The sequence below is a fragment of the Coregonus clupeaformis genome, chromosome 27, assembly GCF_020615455.1.
Source record: "Coregonus clupeaformis isolate EN_2021a chromosome 27, ASM2061545v1, whole genome shotgun sequence".
NCBI classification, from domain to species: domain Eukaryota; kingdom Metazoa; phylum Chordata; class Actinopteri; order Salmoniformes; family Salmonidae; genus Coregonus; species Coregonus clupeaformis.
Genome location: NC_059218.1, coordinates 23,635,904 through 23,651,775, shown reverse-complemented (window position 1 = coordinate 23,651,775; position 15,872 = coordinate 23,635,904). Strand labels below are relative to the sequence as shown.

At 42.0% G+C, this 15,872-nt stretch overlaps 1 protein-coding gene across 4 annotated transcripts in view; it reads right to left on the bottom strand.

Moving 5' to 3' along the window:
- Positions 1-15,784, bottom strand: part of LOC121541645 (structural maintenance of chromosomes protein 5-like) — a 37,197-nt gene extending 21,413 nt beyond the window's left edge. Inside the window, exons 1-10 of one of the 4 annotated variants that reach the window (XM_045208085.1) lie at positions 15,709-15,784; positions 14,958-15,099; positions 14,700-14,752; positions 14,435-14,597; positions 14,173-14,307; positions 13,897-14,037; positions 13,432-13,593; positions 13,142-13,213; positions 12,771-13,026; positions 118-272 (exon numbers count right to left, since the gene is read on the bottom strand). In XM_045208085.1, the coding sequence (XP_045064020.1) occupies positions 118-272; positions 12,771-13,026; positions 13,142-13,213; positions 13,432-13,593; positions 13,897-14,037; positions 14,173-14,307; positions 14,435-14,597; positions 14,700-14,752; positions 14,958-15,056 (1,236 nt within the window). In that variant the 5' untranslated portion in view covers positions 15,057-15,099; positions 15,709-15,784. Of the gene's footprint in view, positions 1-117; positions 273-12,770; positions 13,027-13,141; positions 13,214-13,431; positions 13,594-13,896; positions 14,038-14,172; positions 14,308-14,434; positions 14,598-14,699; positions 14,753-14,957; positions 15,100-15,298; positions 15,318-15,562 lie in introns of those variants that run through there. The other 3 variants (XM_041850816.2, XM_041850815.2, XM_045208086.1) reach the window with 3 other exon arrangements.
- Between the last annotated feature and the right edge of the window lie 88 nt (positions 15,785-15,872).

Genomic DNA, 15,872 nt, shown 5'->3' with positions numbered 1-15,872 from the left:
TTTTCATTGAAAAAAGGCCTCCGCGCTACAGCAAACAAACCAAAGTATGAGGGGTGCTCGACAACAATGACACTTTAAAGTATTAGGACAGGGCCAGGACATATAGAATGCTCTCACCACTAGCATCATGGGTTCATAGACATTGCCACTGAAGAGGTGTTTGTTCTGCCTCAGCCACTGGACGGCAGCGTAGGTGTCCCTGGAGCGCACTCTCAGCTTCTCCTCCTTGATCTTCATCATGTCATCCAGACTTCTCAGCCTGTTCTTCAACACTACAGGAAACAGGGAGAGTTAAGCACCAAGTCAAATGGTATTAGGCTGGACACATGACATTTTTAACAACGTTTTTTTCTGATAAAAACTAGTACATTGCATCTGCCGTGGAGCCCAGTTTCATAATATTACCATATGTTCCAGCTGCTTGCCGTAATCTCGAAAAAGAACAGGCCTTATTTTAGGGCATTTTTCACCCTGCCAGCTCCTATTAGTTCTATTGAGCACCGTGGCACCAACTCGCCTTCCGAACGTTCTATTCCCAGCCCATTGTTCTACGTCACAATGCCTGCTTCGCTATTGTTGGCAATGAGACCTGCCCATGTTCAACTCGGAGGCTTACCTCAGGTAATTTATTATTAACAAGGTTACGGCTACTTGGTGAGCAAGCTCACTGTTCGCCTTGGTACATGCTGTTGTGACCCACAGTGCTAACGATGGCTGGCGCATAGCCATCAAACAAACATTTTCTGGTCATGGTTAACCATATTTGTTTTCAGAAAAAGGTGTAAACCTGAAGAAAACGCATGTCCCGGTCCTCTTTTTCAAGACGTGGCCAATTTAAAAACAGCCAGAATAAAAATTTTAATTAAGAAAGAACCTTTGTTTTGACTATTTGTTGTTTCTAAATGGCTGCTGGGTAATTTGATATGCGTCGAAATCTGTTTGTTCGTAGGCATCGAATTGAGCAAATGGTGCGCAGCTGTAATAGTCACCCTAACTCTAACAATTCCCAACCCTCGTAGAGATACCGCATGATACATTCCATACATCTGCAGATCTGATACACTGGACAACAACCACAGCAAGACTGATATTCAATAGCTGGTGCCAGCAATACATTTACGTCCATCCACAGCTTGGACAATCATAGCCACACCAACAGAATCTTTTCACAACTTTTTCCCTCTTCCCTCAGTGTTGCTGCCACAGCCACTACCTCAAATCCACCAGCAGAGGGCAGAACTACACCTGGTTTATTAAACATCATGAATTCATCACAGACTTCTCAGCCAACAGCAATACAGATCCAACTCCTGGAAAAATAGTTTTATTTTACTCCCCGCCCCAACAGATTCCACTGGGAGGAAGGGACACCCACAAGTACCAAAGACGACTGAGACTTTTAGACTATTTTGACTATGAGACTAATGACAATTACTTGCCGTTTACCCTTCATTCCACCTGGGAACCAAAGTTTAAGCGATTAAGCTGCTAATCAGAACAGACTAAAATACTCTCCACAATTACCAACCCCAGACAGACACAAAAGACAATCTCACCCACATAGAAAGAGAGGCAATAAAACAACCCACACATTATACTGAAACCAGCAGACAAAGGATCAAAAATAGTTATACTAGATAAACACCTATACACATATGAAGCAAACAGACAATTATCCAACACTAAACACTATAAACCAAGGCAACAGTATACAACTACAGACAAATACAATTAAGGTAAATCATTCAAACCCTCTATGAAAAACATTATATCACTGCTAAACAGAACTCTCTTTGGACCAGACACCCCACGACCTAGACTGTTTTACCTACTCCCGAAAATACACAAAGAACCAGACACCTGGATAGTTCCCTTTGAGGTTCCCCCCAGAAGACCAATTGTTTCTGACTGTAACAGTGAGTCCTACAACATCTCAGAATACATTGACTATTATCTCAACCCCCTCTCCACTAAGCACCCCAATTATCTTAGGGACACATATCACTTCTTAGAAAATATCAAACCCATAGCTGTTCCCTCCCAAACATACATACATATATTCACCATTGATATAGATATCTTATACACCAATATCAACACAGTGGTAGGGATAGAGGCAGTTAGAACACTTTTCAATAGGTTTCCAGATAGGGATAAACCGGACAACGAAATATTTGAACTATTAGAGATCAGCCTGACGAGCAATGACTTCATGTTTAATGGTAGGCACTACTTACAGGTGGAGGGAACAGCTATGGGTAGAGACCTGCATATGCGAACATTTCCATGGCTGAATGGGAGAGAGAGGTACTGACAAAGTGCCCGTTCCAACCCACCTTCTATTTTAGACATCATAGGAGCTTGGCCCCATGACATCACACTTTTCACAGATTTCATTAATATTCTCAAAAATCACCACCCATCAAATCAAGTTAAATACACAATAGATCCAATGGAAGTACATTTCTTGGATACAACAGTCTTCTTCAACCAAAACAATGCAACACAGAAAACATTACTCACCAAAGTATACTTTAAACCTACAGATACACATGCTCTACTCCATAAACACAGCTACCATCCAAAACACCCTTTCAAAAAGGTATAGTGAAATCACAATTAATTTGAGTCAATAGAATCTCATCCCGTCAACAGGACTTGGACCATACCATCTCAACCTTATTTCATGTCCTTAGAGGGCGAGGTTACGCAAATAGGTTTTTAAGAACAATCAAGAACAGCACTTTGGTGGCTCTCCCTCCCATTCAGCCAACACAAGCATACAACACAAACCCATCCAATTCTCCTCTGTCTGAACCAAACCCAACCCTGGCCTATCACCTTGCCCAACCCTGTCCCTTACCCCAAACAGGGTTTGTATCCTGCTCCCACCCCCAACCCCCCCAAAGACGGGAACACTGACACCCTTCTAAACAACAGCCGGACCCTATCCCCTTCATCTTTCTCCTCATCATCCCATCAACACAAAATACTCATCCCCTTGGTATCAACATTTTCACATAGTCAGACCCCTACATCAAGCAATTAAACACAACTTCTCCATAGCACAACAGGTTTACCCACCCCTTCAACCTTAAGAGTAATTTCAGCATTCAGGAAAAACAAAAATTTCTAAGATTTACTCACCCAGGCAAAGTTCAGTAACATACCACCACAACCCCCCCAAACCCCATACCACCCACTACAGACAGAGAAAATTCATTTCCAATCCCCACAGTGACACCTCTGCCCTGATCACAGATAACCTTTCCCTCAGCACCTCCAATGTTATCTATATTATCACCTGTACACTATGCAATAAACATTATATTGGTCAAAGAAAACATACAATAGAAACCCGGTTGAAACATCTGTACAACATAAAATGAGCACAATTACAGACAGTACTGGTTAATCACTTTCAAGATCACCCCATCACCAATCTCAGTGTATCGGGTCTGCAGGCGGGTCCTGGGTGGACCTGGGGACAGCGAGGGGCAGCAGAACGCAATTGGATAAGAGTTTTGAAAACAATTACACCAGAGGGTACTTATGATCCTATGATGTCATCTAGCAACTTTTTAAAGGTCCTGCACTTGAAGAACACATTCTATTGAAACATCGGCGGGGCAAATAGGAATAGGCCTGTGCATCTAAAAAACAAAACAGTTTATTTTAACCCTACCGAATATAAAACCTAGCCCTGACTGGTAACACAATGCACCTACAGCTGTAATGGTAACCCTAACCCTATCCATAACCGGTAATACAATGCACCTATAACTTTAATTGTCACGGTAATTCTAGCCCTAACCCTGACTGGTAACACAATGCACCTATAGCTGTAATGGTCACCATTTTTCTAACCCTAACCTGTAACACAATGCACCTACAGCTGTAATGGTCACAGTAATTTATATTTACATTTTAGTCATTTAGCAGACGCTCTTATCCAGAGCGACTTACAGTTAGTGAGTGCATACATTTTTCATACTGGCCCCCTGTGGGAATTGAACCCACAACCCTGGCGTTGCAAGTGCCTTGCTCTACCAACTGAGCAACTTCTAACCGGTAACACAATGCACCTACAGCTGTATTGGTCACGGTAATTCTAACCCTAACCTGTAACACAATGCACCTACAGCTGTAATGGTCACAGTAATTCTAACCCTAACCTGTAACACAATGCACCTACAGCTGTAATGGTCACAGTAATTCTAACCCTAACCGGTAACACAATGCACCTACAGCTGTAATGGTCACAGTAATTCTAACCCTAACCGGTAACACAATGCACCTACAGCTGTAATGGTCACAGTAATTCTAACCCTAACCTGTAACACAATGCACCTACAGCTGTAATGGTCACAGTAATTCTAACCCTAACCTGTAACACAATGCACCTACAGCTGTAATGGTCACAGTAATTCTAACTCTAACCTGTAACACAATGCACCTACAGCTGTAATGGTCACAATTTTTCTAACCCTAATGGCAACCCTAACCCATTTTAGCCTTAACCCTAATCCTAATTATTGGGTAAGGTAGCCTAGAACACTTTTAGAAACTATTTTTGTAATAATATTATGTTAGTAAATACCATTATAGTACTAAATAGCATTTTGATTATTTAAAAAAAATCTAAACCTACGTAAGCATTTAGCTGTTTTGTTATTAGTTATTTTATTATCTTTATTATTGCAAGGCAGAACACTTAAACAAGCCACATTTTATTTTTCAAATGTGGTTTGAACTGGGTGTGACCTAGTAACCTATATATGAAAGTCCAGCAATTGGTTGGGATAGATGGGGCAGGTTTGAGACGGATCTCAGGAAATAATAAGGAAAATACACTTTATTTCTCAGCTGTCTTACCAATGTCTTTATGTGACTTAATAACTTTTAATTGCTAAATAATTCCAATAGATGGCAGCATAAGACCACGAAGCATCAGTTACAGGCTATAGCAGCAATATGATTGACATAAAATAGCATGCAACCAAAGACTATATGCCTCATGATTTTCTCTTTACTTTACAGTTAGCTACAGTGGGGAAAAAAGTATTTAGTCAGCCACCAATTTTGCAAGTTCTCCCACTTAAAAAGATGAGAGAGGCCTGTAATCTTCATCATAGGTACACGTCAACTATGACAGACAAATTGAGATTTTTTTTCTCCAGAAAATCACATTGTAGGATTTTTAATAAATTTATTTGCAAATTATGGTGGAAAATAAGTATTTGGTCACCTACAAACAAGCAAGATTTCTGGCTCTCACAGACCTGTAACTTCTTCTTTAAGAGGCTCCTCTGTCCTCCACTCGTTACCTGTATTAATGGCACCTGTTTGAACTTGTTATCAGTATAAAAGACACCTGTCCACAACCTCAAACAGTCACACTCCAAACTGCACTATGGCCAAGACCAAAGAGCTGTCAAAGGACACCAGAAACAAAATTGTAGACCTGCACCAGGCTGGGAAGACTGAATCTGCAATAGGTAAGCAGCTTGGTTTGAAGAAATCAACTGTGGGAGCAATTATTAGGAAATGGAAGACATACAAGACCACTGATAATCTCCCTCGATCTGGGGCTCCACGCAAGATCTCACCCCGTGGGGTCAAAATGATCACAAGAACGGTGAGCAGAAATCCCAGAACCACACGGGGGGACCTAGTGAATGACCTGCAGAGAGCTGGGACCAAAGTAACAAAGCCTACCATCAGTAACACACCACGCCGCCAGGGACTCAAATCCTGCAGTGCAAGACGTGTCCCCCTGCTTAAGCCAGTACATGTCCAGGCCCGTCTGAAGTTTGCTAGAGTGCATTTGGATGATCCAGAAGAGGATTGGGAGAATGTCATATGGTCAGATGAAACCAAAATAGAACTTTTTTGGTAAAAACTCAACTCATCTTGTTTGGAGGACAAAGAATGCTGAGTTGCATCCAAAGAACACCATACCTACTGTGAAGCATGGGGGTGGAAACATCATGCTTTGGGGCTGTTTTTCTGCAAAGGGACCAGGACGACTGATCCGTGTAAAGGAAAGAATGAATGGGGCCATGTATCGTGAGATTTTGAGTGAAAACCTCCTTCCATCAGCAAGGGCATTGAAGATGAAACGTGGCTGGGTCTTTCAGCATGACAATGATCCCAAACACACCGCCCGGCAACGAAGGAGTGGCTTCGTAAGAAGCATTTCAAGGTCCTGGAGTGGCCTAGCCAGTCTCCAGATCTCAACCCCATAGAAAATCTTTGGAGGGAGTTGAAAGTCCGTGTTGCCCAGCGACAGACCCAAAACATCACTGCTCTAGAGGATATCTGCATGGAGGAATGGGCCAAAATACCAGCAACAGTGTGTGAAAACCTTGTGAAGACTTACAGAAAACGTTTGACCTGTGTCATTGCCAACAAAGGGTATATAACAAAGTATTGAGAAACTTTTGTTATTGACCAAATACTTATTTTCCACCATCATTTGCAAATAAATTCATTAAAAATCCTACAATGTGATTTTCTGGAGAAAAAAAATCTCATTTTGTCTGTCATAGTTGACGAGTACCTATGATGAAAATTACAGGCCTCTATCATCTTTTTAAGTGGGAGAACTTGCACAATTGGTGGCTGACTAAATACTTTTTTCCCCCCACTGTATATACAGTTGAAGTCGGAAGTTTACATACACCTTAGCCAAATTCATTTAAAGTCAGTTTTTCACAATTCCTGACATTTAGTCCTAGTAAAAATTCCCTGTTTTATGTCAGTTAGGATCACCACTTTATTTTAAGAATGTGAAATGTCAGAATAATAAGAACAGCACTTTATATATGCATATACACACACACACAGTTGAAGTCGGAAGTTTACATACACTTAGGTTGGAGTCATTAAAACTTGTTTTTCAACCCGCCACAAATTTCTTGTTAACAAACTATATTTTTGGCAAGTCGGTTACTTTGTGCACGACACAAGTCATTTTTCCAACAATTGATTACAGACAGATTATTTCACTTATAATTTACTGTATCACAATTCCAGTGGGTCAGAAGTTTACATACACTAAGTTGACTGTGCCTTTAAACAGCTTGGAAATGTCCAGAAAATGAAGAAGCTTTAGAAGCTTCTGATAGGCTAATTTACATCATTTTAGTCAATTGGAGGTGTACCTGTGGATGTCTTTCAAGGCCTACCTTCAAACTCAGTGCCTCTTTGCTTGACATCATGGGAAAATCCAAAGAAATCAGCCAAGACCTCAGAAAAAAATTACAGACCTCCACAAGTCTGGTTCATCCTTGGGAGCAATTTCCAAACGCCTGAAGGTACCACGTTCATCTGTACAAACAATAGTACGCAAGTATAAACACCATGGGACCACGCAGCCGTCATACCGCTCAGGAAGGAGACGCGTTCTGTCTCCTAGAGATGAACGTGCTTTGGTGCGTAAAGTGCAAATAAATCCCAGAACAACAGCAAAGGACCTTGTGAAGATGCTGGAGGAAACAGGTACAAAAGTATCTATATCCACAGTAAAACGAGTCCTTAACAGACATAATCTGAAAGGCCGCTCAGCAAGGAAGAAGCCACTGCTCCAAAACCACCATAAAAAAGCCAGACTACCGTTTGGAACTGCACATGGGGACAAAGATCGTACTCTTTGGAGAAATGTCCTCTGGTCTGATGAAACAAAAATAGAACTGTTTGGCCATAATGACCATCGTTATGTTTGGAGGAAAAAGGGGTAGGCTTGCAAGCAGAAGAACACCATCCCAACCATGAAGCACGGGGGTGGCAGCATCATGCTGTGGGGGTGCTTTGCTGCAGGAGGGACTGGTGCACTTCACAAAATAGATGGCATCATGAGGAAGGAAAATTATGTGGATATATTGAAGTAACATCTCAAGACATCAGTCAGGAAGTTAAAGCTTGGTCGCAAATGGGTCTTCCAAATGGACAATGACATTTACATTTAAGTCATTTAGCAGACGCTCTTATCCAGAGCGACTTAGAGTTAGTGAGTGCATACATTTTCATACTGACCCCAAGCATACTTCCAAGGTTCTGGCAAAATGGCTTAAGGACAAAGTCAAGGTTTTGGAGTGGCCATCACAAAGCCCTGACATCAATGCTATAGAAAATTTGTGGGCAGAACTGAAAAAGCGTGTGCGAGCAAGGAGGCCTACAAACCTAACTCAGTTACACCAGCTCTGTCAGGAGGAATGGGCCAAAATTCACCCAACTTATTGTGGGAAGCTTGTGGAAGGCTACCCGAAACATTTAACCCAAGTTTAACAATTTAAAGGCTATGCTACCAAATACTAATTGAGTGTATGTAAAAATCTGACCAACTGGGAATGTGACGAAAGAAATAAAAGCTGAAATAAATCATTCTCTCTACTATTATTCTGACATTTCACATTCTTAAAATAAAAGTGGTGATCCTAACTGACCTAAGACAGAGAATTTGTACTTGGATTAAATATCAGGAATTGTGAAAAACTGAGTTAACATGGATTTGGCTAAGGTGTATGTAAACTTCCGACTTCAACTGTAGATATTCCATTAAGAAATCAGCCCTTTCCAGCTACAATAGCCATTTACACCATTAACAATGTCTACACTGTATTTCTGATCAATTTTATGTTATTTTAATGGGGCAAAAAATAGCTTTTGAACAGTAGTGTATACACACATACAGTTGGGAGAACAAGTATTTGATACACTGCCGATTTTGCAGGTTTTCCTACTTACAAAGCATGTAGAGGTCTGTAATTTTTATCATATGTACACTTCAACTGTGAGAAATGGAATCTAAAACAAAAATCCACAAAATCACATTGTATGATTTTTAAGTAATTAATTTGCATTTTATTGCATGACATATAGTGGGGGGAAAAAGTATTTAGTCAGCCACCAATTGTGCAAGTTCTCCCACTTAAAAAGATGCGAGAGGCCTGTAATTTTCATCATAGGTACACGTCAACTATGACAGACAAAATGAGAAAAAAAATCCAGAAAATCACATTGTACCGTCAAATATTGGGTGAGAACCTCCTTCCCTCAGCCAGGGCATTGAAAATGGGTCGTGGATGGGTATTCCAGCATGACAATGACCCAAAACACATGGCCAAAGGCAACAAAGGAGTGGCTCAAGAAGAGCACATTAAGGTCAGCCTCGAAACCTTAATGACTTGGAGAAGATCTGCAAAAAGGAGTGGAACAAAATCCCCCCTGAGATGTGTACAAACCTGGTGGCAAACTACAAGAAACATCTGACCTCTGATTGCCAACAAGGGTTTTGCCACCAAGTACTAAGTTATGTTTTGCAGAGGGGTCAAATACTTATTTCCCCCATTAAAATGCAAATCAATTTATAAAATTTTTTACATGCGTTTTTCTGGATTTTGTTTTTGTTATTCTGTCTCTCACTGTTCAAATAAACCTACCATTAAAATTATAGACTGATCATTTTTTGTCAGTGGGCAAACGTACAAAATCAGCAGGGGATCAAATACTTTTTTCCCCTCAATGTACATACATACATACATACATACATACACAAACATATATATATAAACTCAGCAAAACAAGATATGTCCTCTCACTGTCAACTGCGTTTATTTTCAGCAAACTTAACATGTGTAAATATTTGTATGAACAAGATTCAACAACTGAGACAAACTGAACAAGTTCCACAGACATGTGACTAACAGAAATTGAATAATGTATCCCTGAACAAAGGGGGGGTCAAAATCAAAAGTAACAGTCAGTATCTGGTGTGGCCACCAGCTGCATTAAGTAGTACTGCATTGCATCTCCTCCTCATGGACTGCACCAGATTTGCCAGTTCTTGCTGTGAGATGTTACTCCACTCTTCCACCAAGGCACCTGCAAGTTCCCGGACATTTTTGGGGGGAATGGCCCTAGCCCTCACCCTCCGATCCAACAGGTCCCAGACGTGCTCAATGGGATTGAGATCCGGGCTCTTTGCTGGCAATGGCAGAACACTGACAATCCGGTCTTGCAGGAAATCACACACAGAACGAGCAGTATGGCTGGTGGCATTGTCATGCTGGAGGGTCATGTCAGGGTGAGCCTGCAGGAAGGGTACCACATGAGGGAGGATGCCTTCCCTGTAACGCACAGCATTGAGATTGCCTGCAATGACAACAAGCGCAGTCCGATGATGCTGTGACATACCGCCCCAGACCATGACGGACCCTCCATCTCCAAACCGATCCCGCTCCAGAGTACAGGCCTCGGTGTAACGCTCATTCCTTCGACGATAAATGCGAATCCGACCATCACCCCTGGTGAGACAAAAACACGCCTCGTCAGTGAAGAGCACTTTTTGCCAGTCCTGTCTGGTCCAACGATGGTGGGTTTGTGCCAATAGACAACGTTGTTGCCGGTGATGTCTGGTGAGGACCTGCCTTACAACAGGCCTACAAGCACTCAGTCCAGCCTCTCTCAGCCTATTGCAGCAGTCTGAGCACTGATGGAGGGATTGTGCGTTCCTGGTGTAACTTGGGCAGTTGTTCTTGCCATCCTGTACCTGTCCCACAGGTGTGATGTTTGGATGTACCGATCCTGTTACACGTGGTCTGCCACTGCGAGAACGATCAGCTGTCCGTCCTGTCGCCCTGTAGCGCTGTGTTAGGCGTCTCACAGTACGGACATTGCAATTTAATGCCCTGGCCACATCTGCAGTCCTCATGCCTCCTTGCAGCATGCCTTTGGCACATTCATGCAGATGAGCAGGGACCCTGGGCATCTTTCTTTTGGTGTTTTTCAGAGTCAGTAGAAAGGCCTCTATAGTGTCCTAAGTTTTCATAACTGTGACCTTAATTGCCTACTGTCTGTAAGCTGTTAGTGTCTTTACGACCGTTCCACAGGTGCATGTTCATTTATTGTTTATGGTTCATTGAACAAGCATGGGAAACAGTGTTTAAACCCTTTACAATGAAGATCTGTGAAGTTATTTGGATTTTTACAAATTATCTTTGAAAGACAGGGTCCTGAAAAAGGGACGTTTCTTTTTTTGCTGAGTTTATATATCCACAATCTCATATATATATATATATATATATATATATACATATACATATACACACACGATGGACTGTTTATCTTTGTTTATTTGAGCTGTTCTTGCCATAATATGGACTTGATCTTTTACCAAATAGGGCCATCTTCTGTATACCCCCCCCTACCTTGTCACAACACAACTGATTGGCTCAAAAGCATTAAGAAGGAAATACATTCCACAAATTAACTTTTAAGAAGGCACACCTGTTAATTGAAATGCATTCCAGGAACTACCTCATTAAGCTGGTTGAGACAATGCTAAGAGTGTGCAAAGCTGTCATCAAGGCAAAGGGTGGCTATTTGAAGAATCTCAAATATAAAATATATTTTACTTTGTTTAACACTTTTTTGGTTACTACATGATTCCATATGTATTATTTCATAGTTTTGATGTCTTCACTATTATTCTACAATGTAAAAAAAAAAAAAAAATCATTGAATGAGTAGGTGTGTCCAAACTTTTGACTTATATATTTATATATTATTATTTTTTATCCCAGCCCCTGTCCCCGCAGGCGGCCTTTTGGTAGGCCGTCATTGTAAATAAGAATTTGTTCTTAACTGACTTTCCTATAGTTAAAAACAAAATAAAATAAATGTATAGCATAACAAACAATGAAACTGACATGAACACCATACATTTAGTTAATTCTTTTTTTTTTACTATTTATTTAGATGGGTGACATTATCTGCCAAAGTAACACACCCTTAACATAGAACATTTTTGTATAAATCTGGTAGCTCTCAAAAGAGCCTTTGCTATGCTGAGTGTGCTGCCTGCCATCAGAAGAGTCTGTCTGCATGCCTGCCTGCCATGTCATCAGAGGAATAGATCTGTGAATACTGAAAAGTTAATAAGTTATTGCCAAGCTTTCACAGAGGCCTAGTTTACATTTTAGTCATTTAGCAGACGCTCTTATCCAGAGCAACTAGGGTTAAGTGCCTTGCACAAGGGTACATTGACAGAATTTTCACCTAGTCCGTTCGGGGATTCAAACCAGCCACCTTTCGGTTACTGCCCAACACGCTTAACTGCTAGATTACAAACCACAAAATGATAAACACAAAAAGGCAAATGGTAGTAGATAAATGGTAAGCTGGTTAAATAAAAGACTGTTCTTAGAACTTTCAGACTGCCATTGTTTTTCAAGTAGGACACCATTTTAAATCAGGATAATCTCCTCTTTCTAATTAAGGCTGGGCAGCGTACTCCATTGTCATCGATCGCTAGACCAGAAATAATCAGAAGTTGCCATTTATTTCCTACTTCCTTGTTATGCAGACATAAGCACACTTGGCACCATCGAGATGCGGATGTTTACTTTCTACACAAGTTGTTATTTTTCAGTTTTGTCCTAAAAACAGATTGTAGTGGTAAAATGAAAAGGTATACATTTTCTGGTGCCATTTAGGGAAAATTGAATTCTAAGGATCATTCCAGTTAAAAGAGGCTCAGCGAAGGTTAGTTTCAATTCATTTGCTATGGCCTCGTGCTAGTGTTCCAGCTCAACCAACGTTCTTTGGCCATTTTTCAGCCTTGGGTGAATTTTGACTCGTTCTATTGTCCAGCCTAATGGTATGTGTAACACTTCACCATGGTTAAAATGGTGTAGTAAGGCACTGTGCCAAGACATGAAAGTTTGTGACCCAGGACTACTCAGAGCCTGTGTGTGCATGTCTCTTACGTCTACACTCTCCGTTCAGGTTGTCCTTCTCCCTGCGAAGGTCGGCCTTCTCTCCCTCCATCTTGGCCTTCTCCTCCTGGATGCGCCTCTGCTCTGTGTTCACCACATCGATCCGCGGTGTCACGTCCGATATGTCGCCCAGGTTAGCCAGCTCTGCCCGCAGGTCGTCAATCATGCGTCGGGTGTTGCTGATTCGCTTTTGCCGGTCCGCCTCCTCAGTCTGCTTCAGGCTGAAGGCCTGCTTGATGTCCTCAATCTAGAGGGATAGGGGAGGATCAAGCTTTTTACATTTCTTTGATGTCATACTTTCTCATTGGTATCAAGAGGGTATCAAAATAAAGCAGAAATAGAGAAAGAAAACAGTGCCAGACCTCTCTGTGCTTACTGTCCAGGTGGTCCCGTTTCTGTTTACACTTCTGAGAGGCCTCCCTGATTCTGGCTGTCTGGAACACAACAAGGAAACATCACCACTAGTCCACGGGCTACACAACACACTGGTTCCCAAATGTCTGTGCAGTATCACCCACCAAGTAAATATAACCCATGCTTCTACCCAGGGCCCTGTTTCAAAATGAATAAGCCGTGAACCTGGAACTAAGTGGAATAAATGGACATCCCCCTCCATCCATCGCAGCTACACAGCCCAGGGAGCCTGTCTGACCTTGTCTTTCATTTGGTTCTCGATGGGCCTCAGCTGGCTGTCAATGTGCTGGATCTTCTTCAGCGTGGGGGCTTGGGACTCCCTCACAGTTTTCAGCTGCTTCTTGGCGTTCTCCCTCTCCTTCTTCACCCCCTCCAGCTCCTTACGGGCGGTCTCATATTCCTAGAGAGGACAGAAAGGGTTGACAAAGATTATTAACATATTCACATAACATTCATATAAATACACTCACACATGCAATTTGTTTTTACATGGAGGATAATCTACCCATGTCCAGTGTCTTATACCATGTCCAGTGTCTTATAGCAATCTATGAATGACTACAGGGTTGTATTCATTGGTGCACAACATAGCTAAATGTTTTGCAACGGAAACCGTTGTAGTGTTTGGAGTAAGCGGTTTACGTTGGTGTGCACTAATAAATATGACCCAGGTATGTCACATGATCTTGCTATGAAAACTCACCACCCAGGGTTTCTTCTTCTCCAGCATCTTAATCATATCCAGGTGTCTCTTCTTCTCGTAGTAGCGCTCCACGTCATGCTTGTTCCGTTCGTTCCTCTGCTTGAACTTCTCCAGGGCGCTGGCCTTCTCCTTGCACACATTCTACCAAAAAACAAACCAGCGTACCTTTGAACTTGCTCTCCCTGAGCAGTCAACACTGCAGCAAAAGCTTCTTTATAAAAGAAGAAGCTATGAGTCCCCATTCATCCATAGAGCGAGAATTAGAACTGTGCTCACCTCCAGTTCCCTCTCTTTGGTGCGGAAGGTCTTGAGCTCGCAGTGGAACTCGTACATCTCTGGAGGTCCCACTGACTTCTCTGTGGCCTCTAGCAGCTCAATCTTGGTAATCTTGGCAAACTCACCCACCTTCTCCTGCAAAGTCACAGGGCAGGAGGCAAAGGGTGGTCAGAGAATTTGAAAGAGTATGACGAAAGAGTATGACGTTAGCAATCAAGTAAAAAAAAAAAAAAAAAAGGGCTACCTCCAAGTTTACACTCACCTGTGGCAGGAACTGGCAGAGGTTGCTCACTTGGATCTGTAGAGCCTTCACCTCCTCCTCCACAGCCTTCTGGCTGGAGTGTCTCCCATTCAGCATCCACACTGACTGGTTATTCTCCACGTGGATCTCTCTGTTTATCACCAGGTTCGCCCCGGCCTTGTACCTGAAAACACAGGTGGGGTTCCATCCATGTTATTATACCCACTATTGGAGACATATGGGAATCAGTGTGATGGTATTTCTGATTAATCAATAACAGACTTACAATTCAATCTCAACCGATCCTTTGTTGCACCCACGCTTCACATACAGCCCAACCTAGTCATTAAATACAAGTTATCAATTAAATTCTGTACAATCAAATACAAAACCCAACACAAACAGAAATGAAGTACAATATTGAGTGCCATTCATGCAACAATCCAAAAGAATGTAACGGACAGTTTGAAGCTCTTGACAACATATCCCAGTTGTAGCTAGCGAACGTTAGTAACGTTACACTTGTTAATAAATAGCCAACTACCTTGTCCCCTCTGCCCAGGATGGCAGTCTTTCCTGCCAGACCCAGACATATGGCACAGACAATACTGGACTTGCCAGTTCCATTGGCTCCCACAATCATGTTCAGGTTTGGTCCAGGGTGAACTATGGAGTGGTCGTAGGTTCTGTGTGAAGGAAAGTGAAGAGTGTCAGCTTAACTTAAGTGCAGCAACTTTATCTAGTAGTTAACACATTCAGTTAGCTAGGTAGCCTCGGCTACAACACAACAACCTCTGTCGGACACATGCAAATTCAGCAACTTTTAAGTTTGCTAGCAAGCTAGCACATTCAGCTAGCTACAAGACTTGGTCAGAGATTAATTACCATAATCTTTGACTCGGTTGTTCATGCCAAGTAGGTGTCTCTGCAAAACAGCAACATCTCTCACAGCTAGCTAAATTACCTAACTAGGTAGATCAGCTTACTACAAACATTTCACAAGACTAACGTATGCTAGCACATAAGAGTCGTAGCTAGCTAACGTTCGGTAAATCGCTATCACTTCATCATGGTTAGCTAGCTGGTTTTTGTTAGCTACAGGAAGCTAGCTTGTTTGTTTTGGAGCATTTCAGAGGTGAGTTGACTTACAGGAAGTTTTGCATTGTGATGCAAAGTATGGATCCTTCGACAAATCCAGCCATTTTACCATCTCCAACGGCACGTGGGTCAGTTTTAATACCAGAGTACGAGCGTGCTCCATTATTTGAAGTTTGTGTGTTCGTTACGTTACTTACTCGTTTTCGTTTGCCCACAGAAGCCATGTTGCTCTTGCATGTTGTTTTGTTTGTGAACTACACGTGACCCACCTTGTCCAATCATCAATCGACAACTTTCCACACTTTGCGTGCGAACCAGCAGTCTGTCACTGCGATTCGCGCGCCCAGTGTGGAAGGTTGTC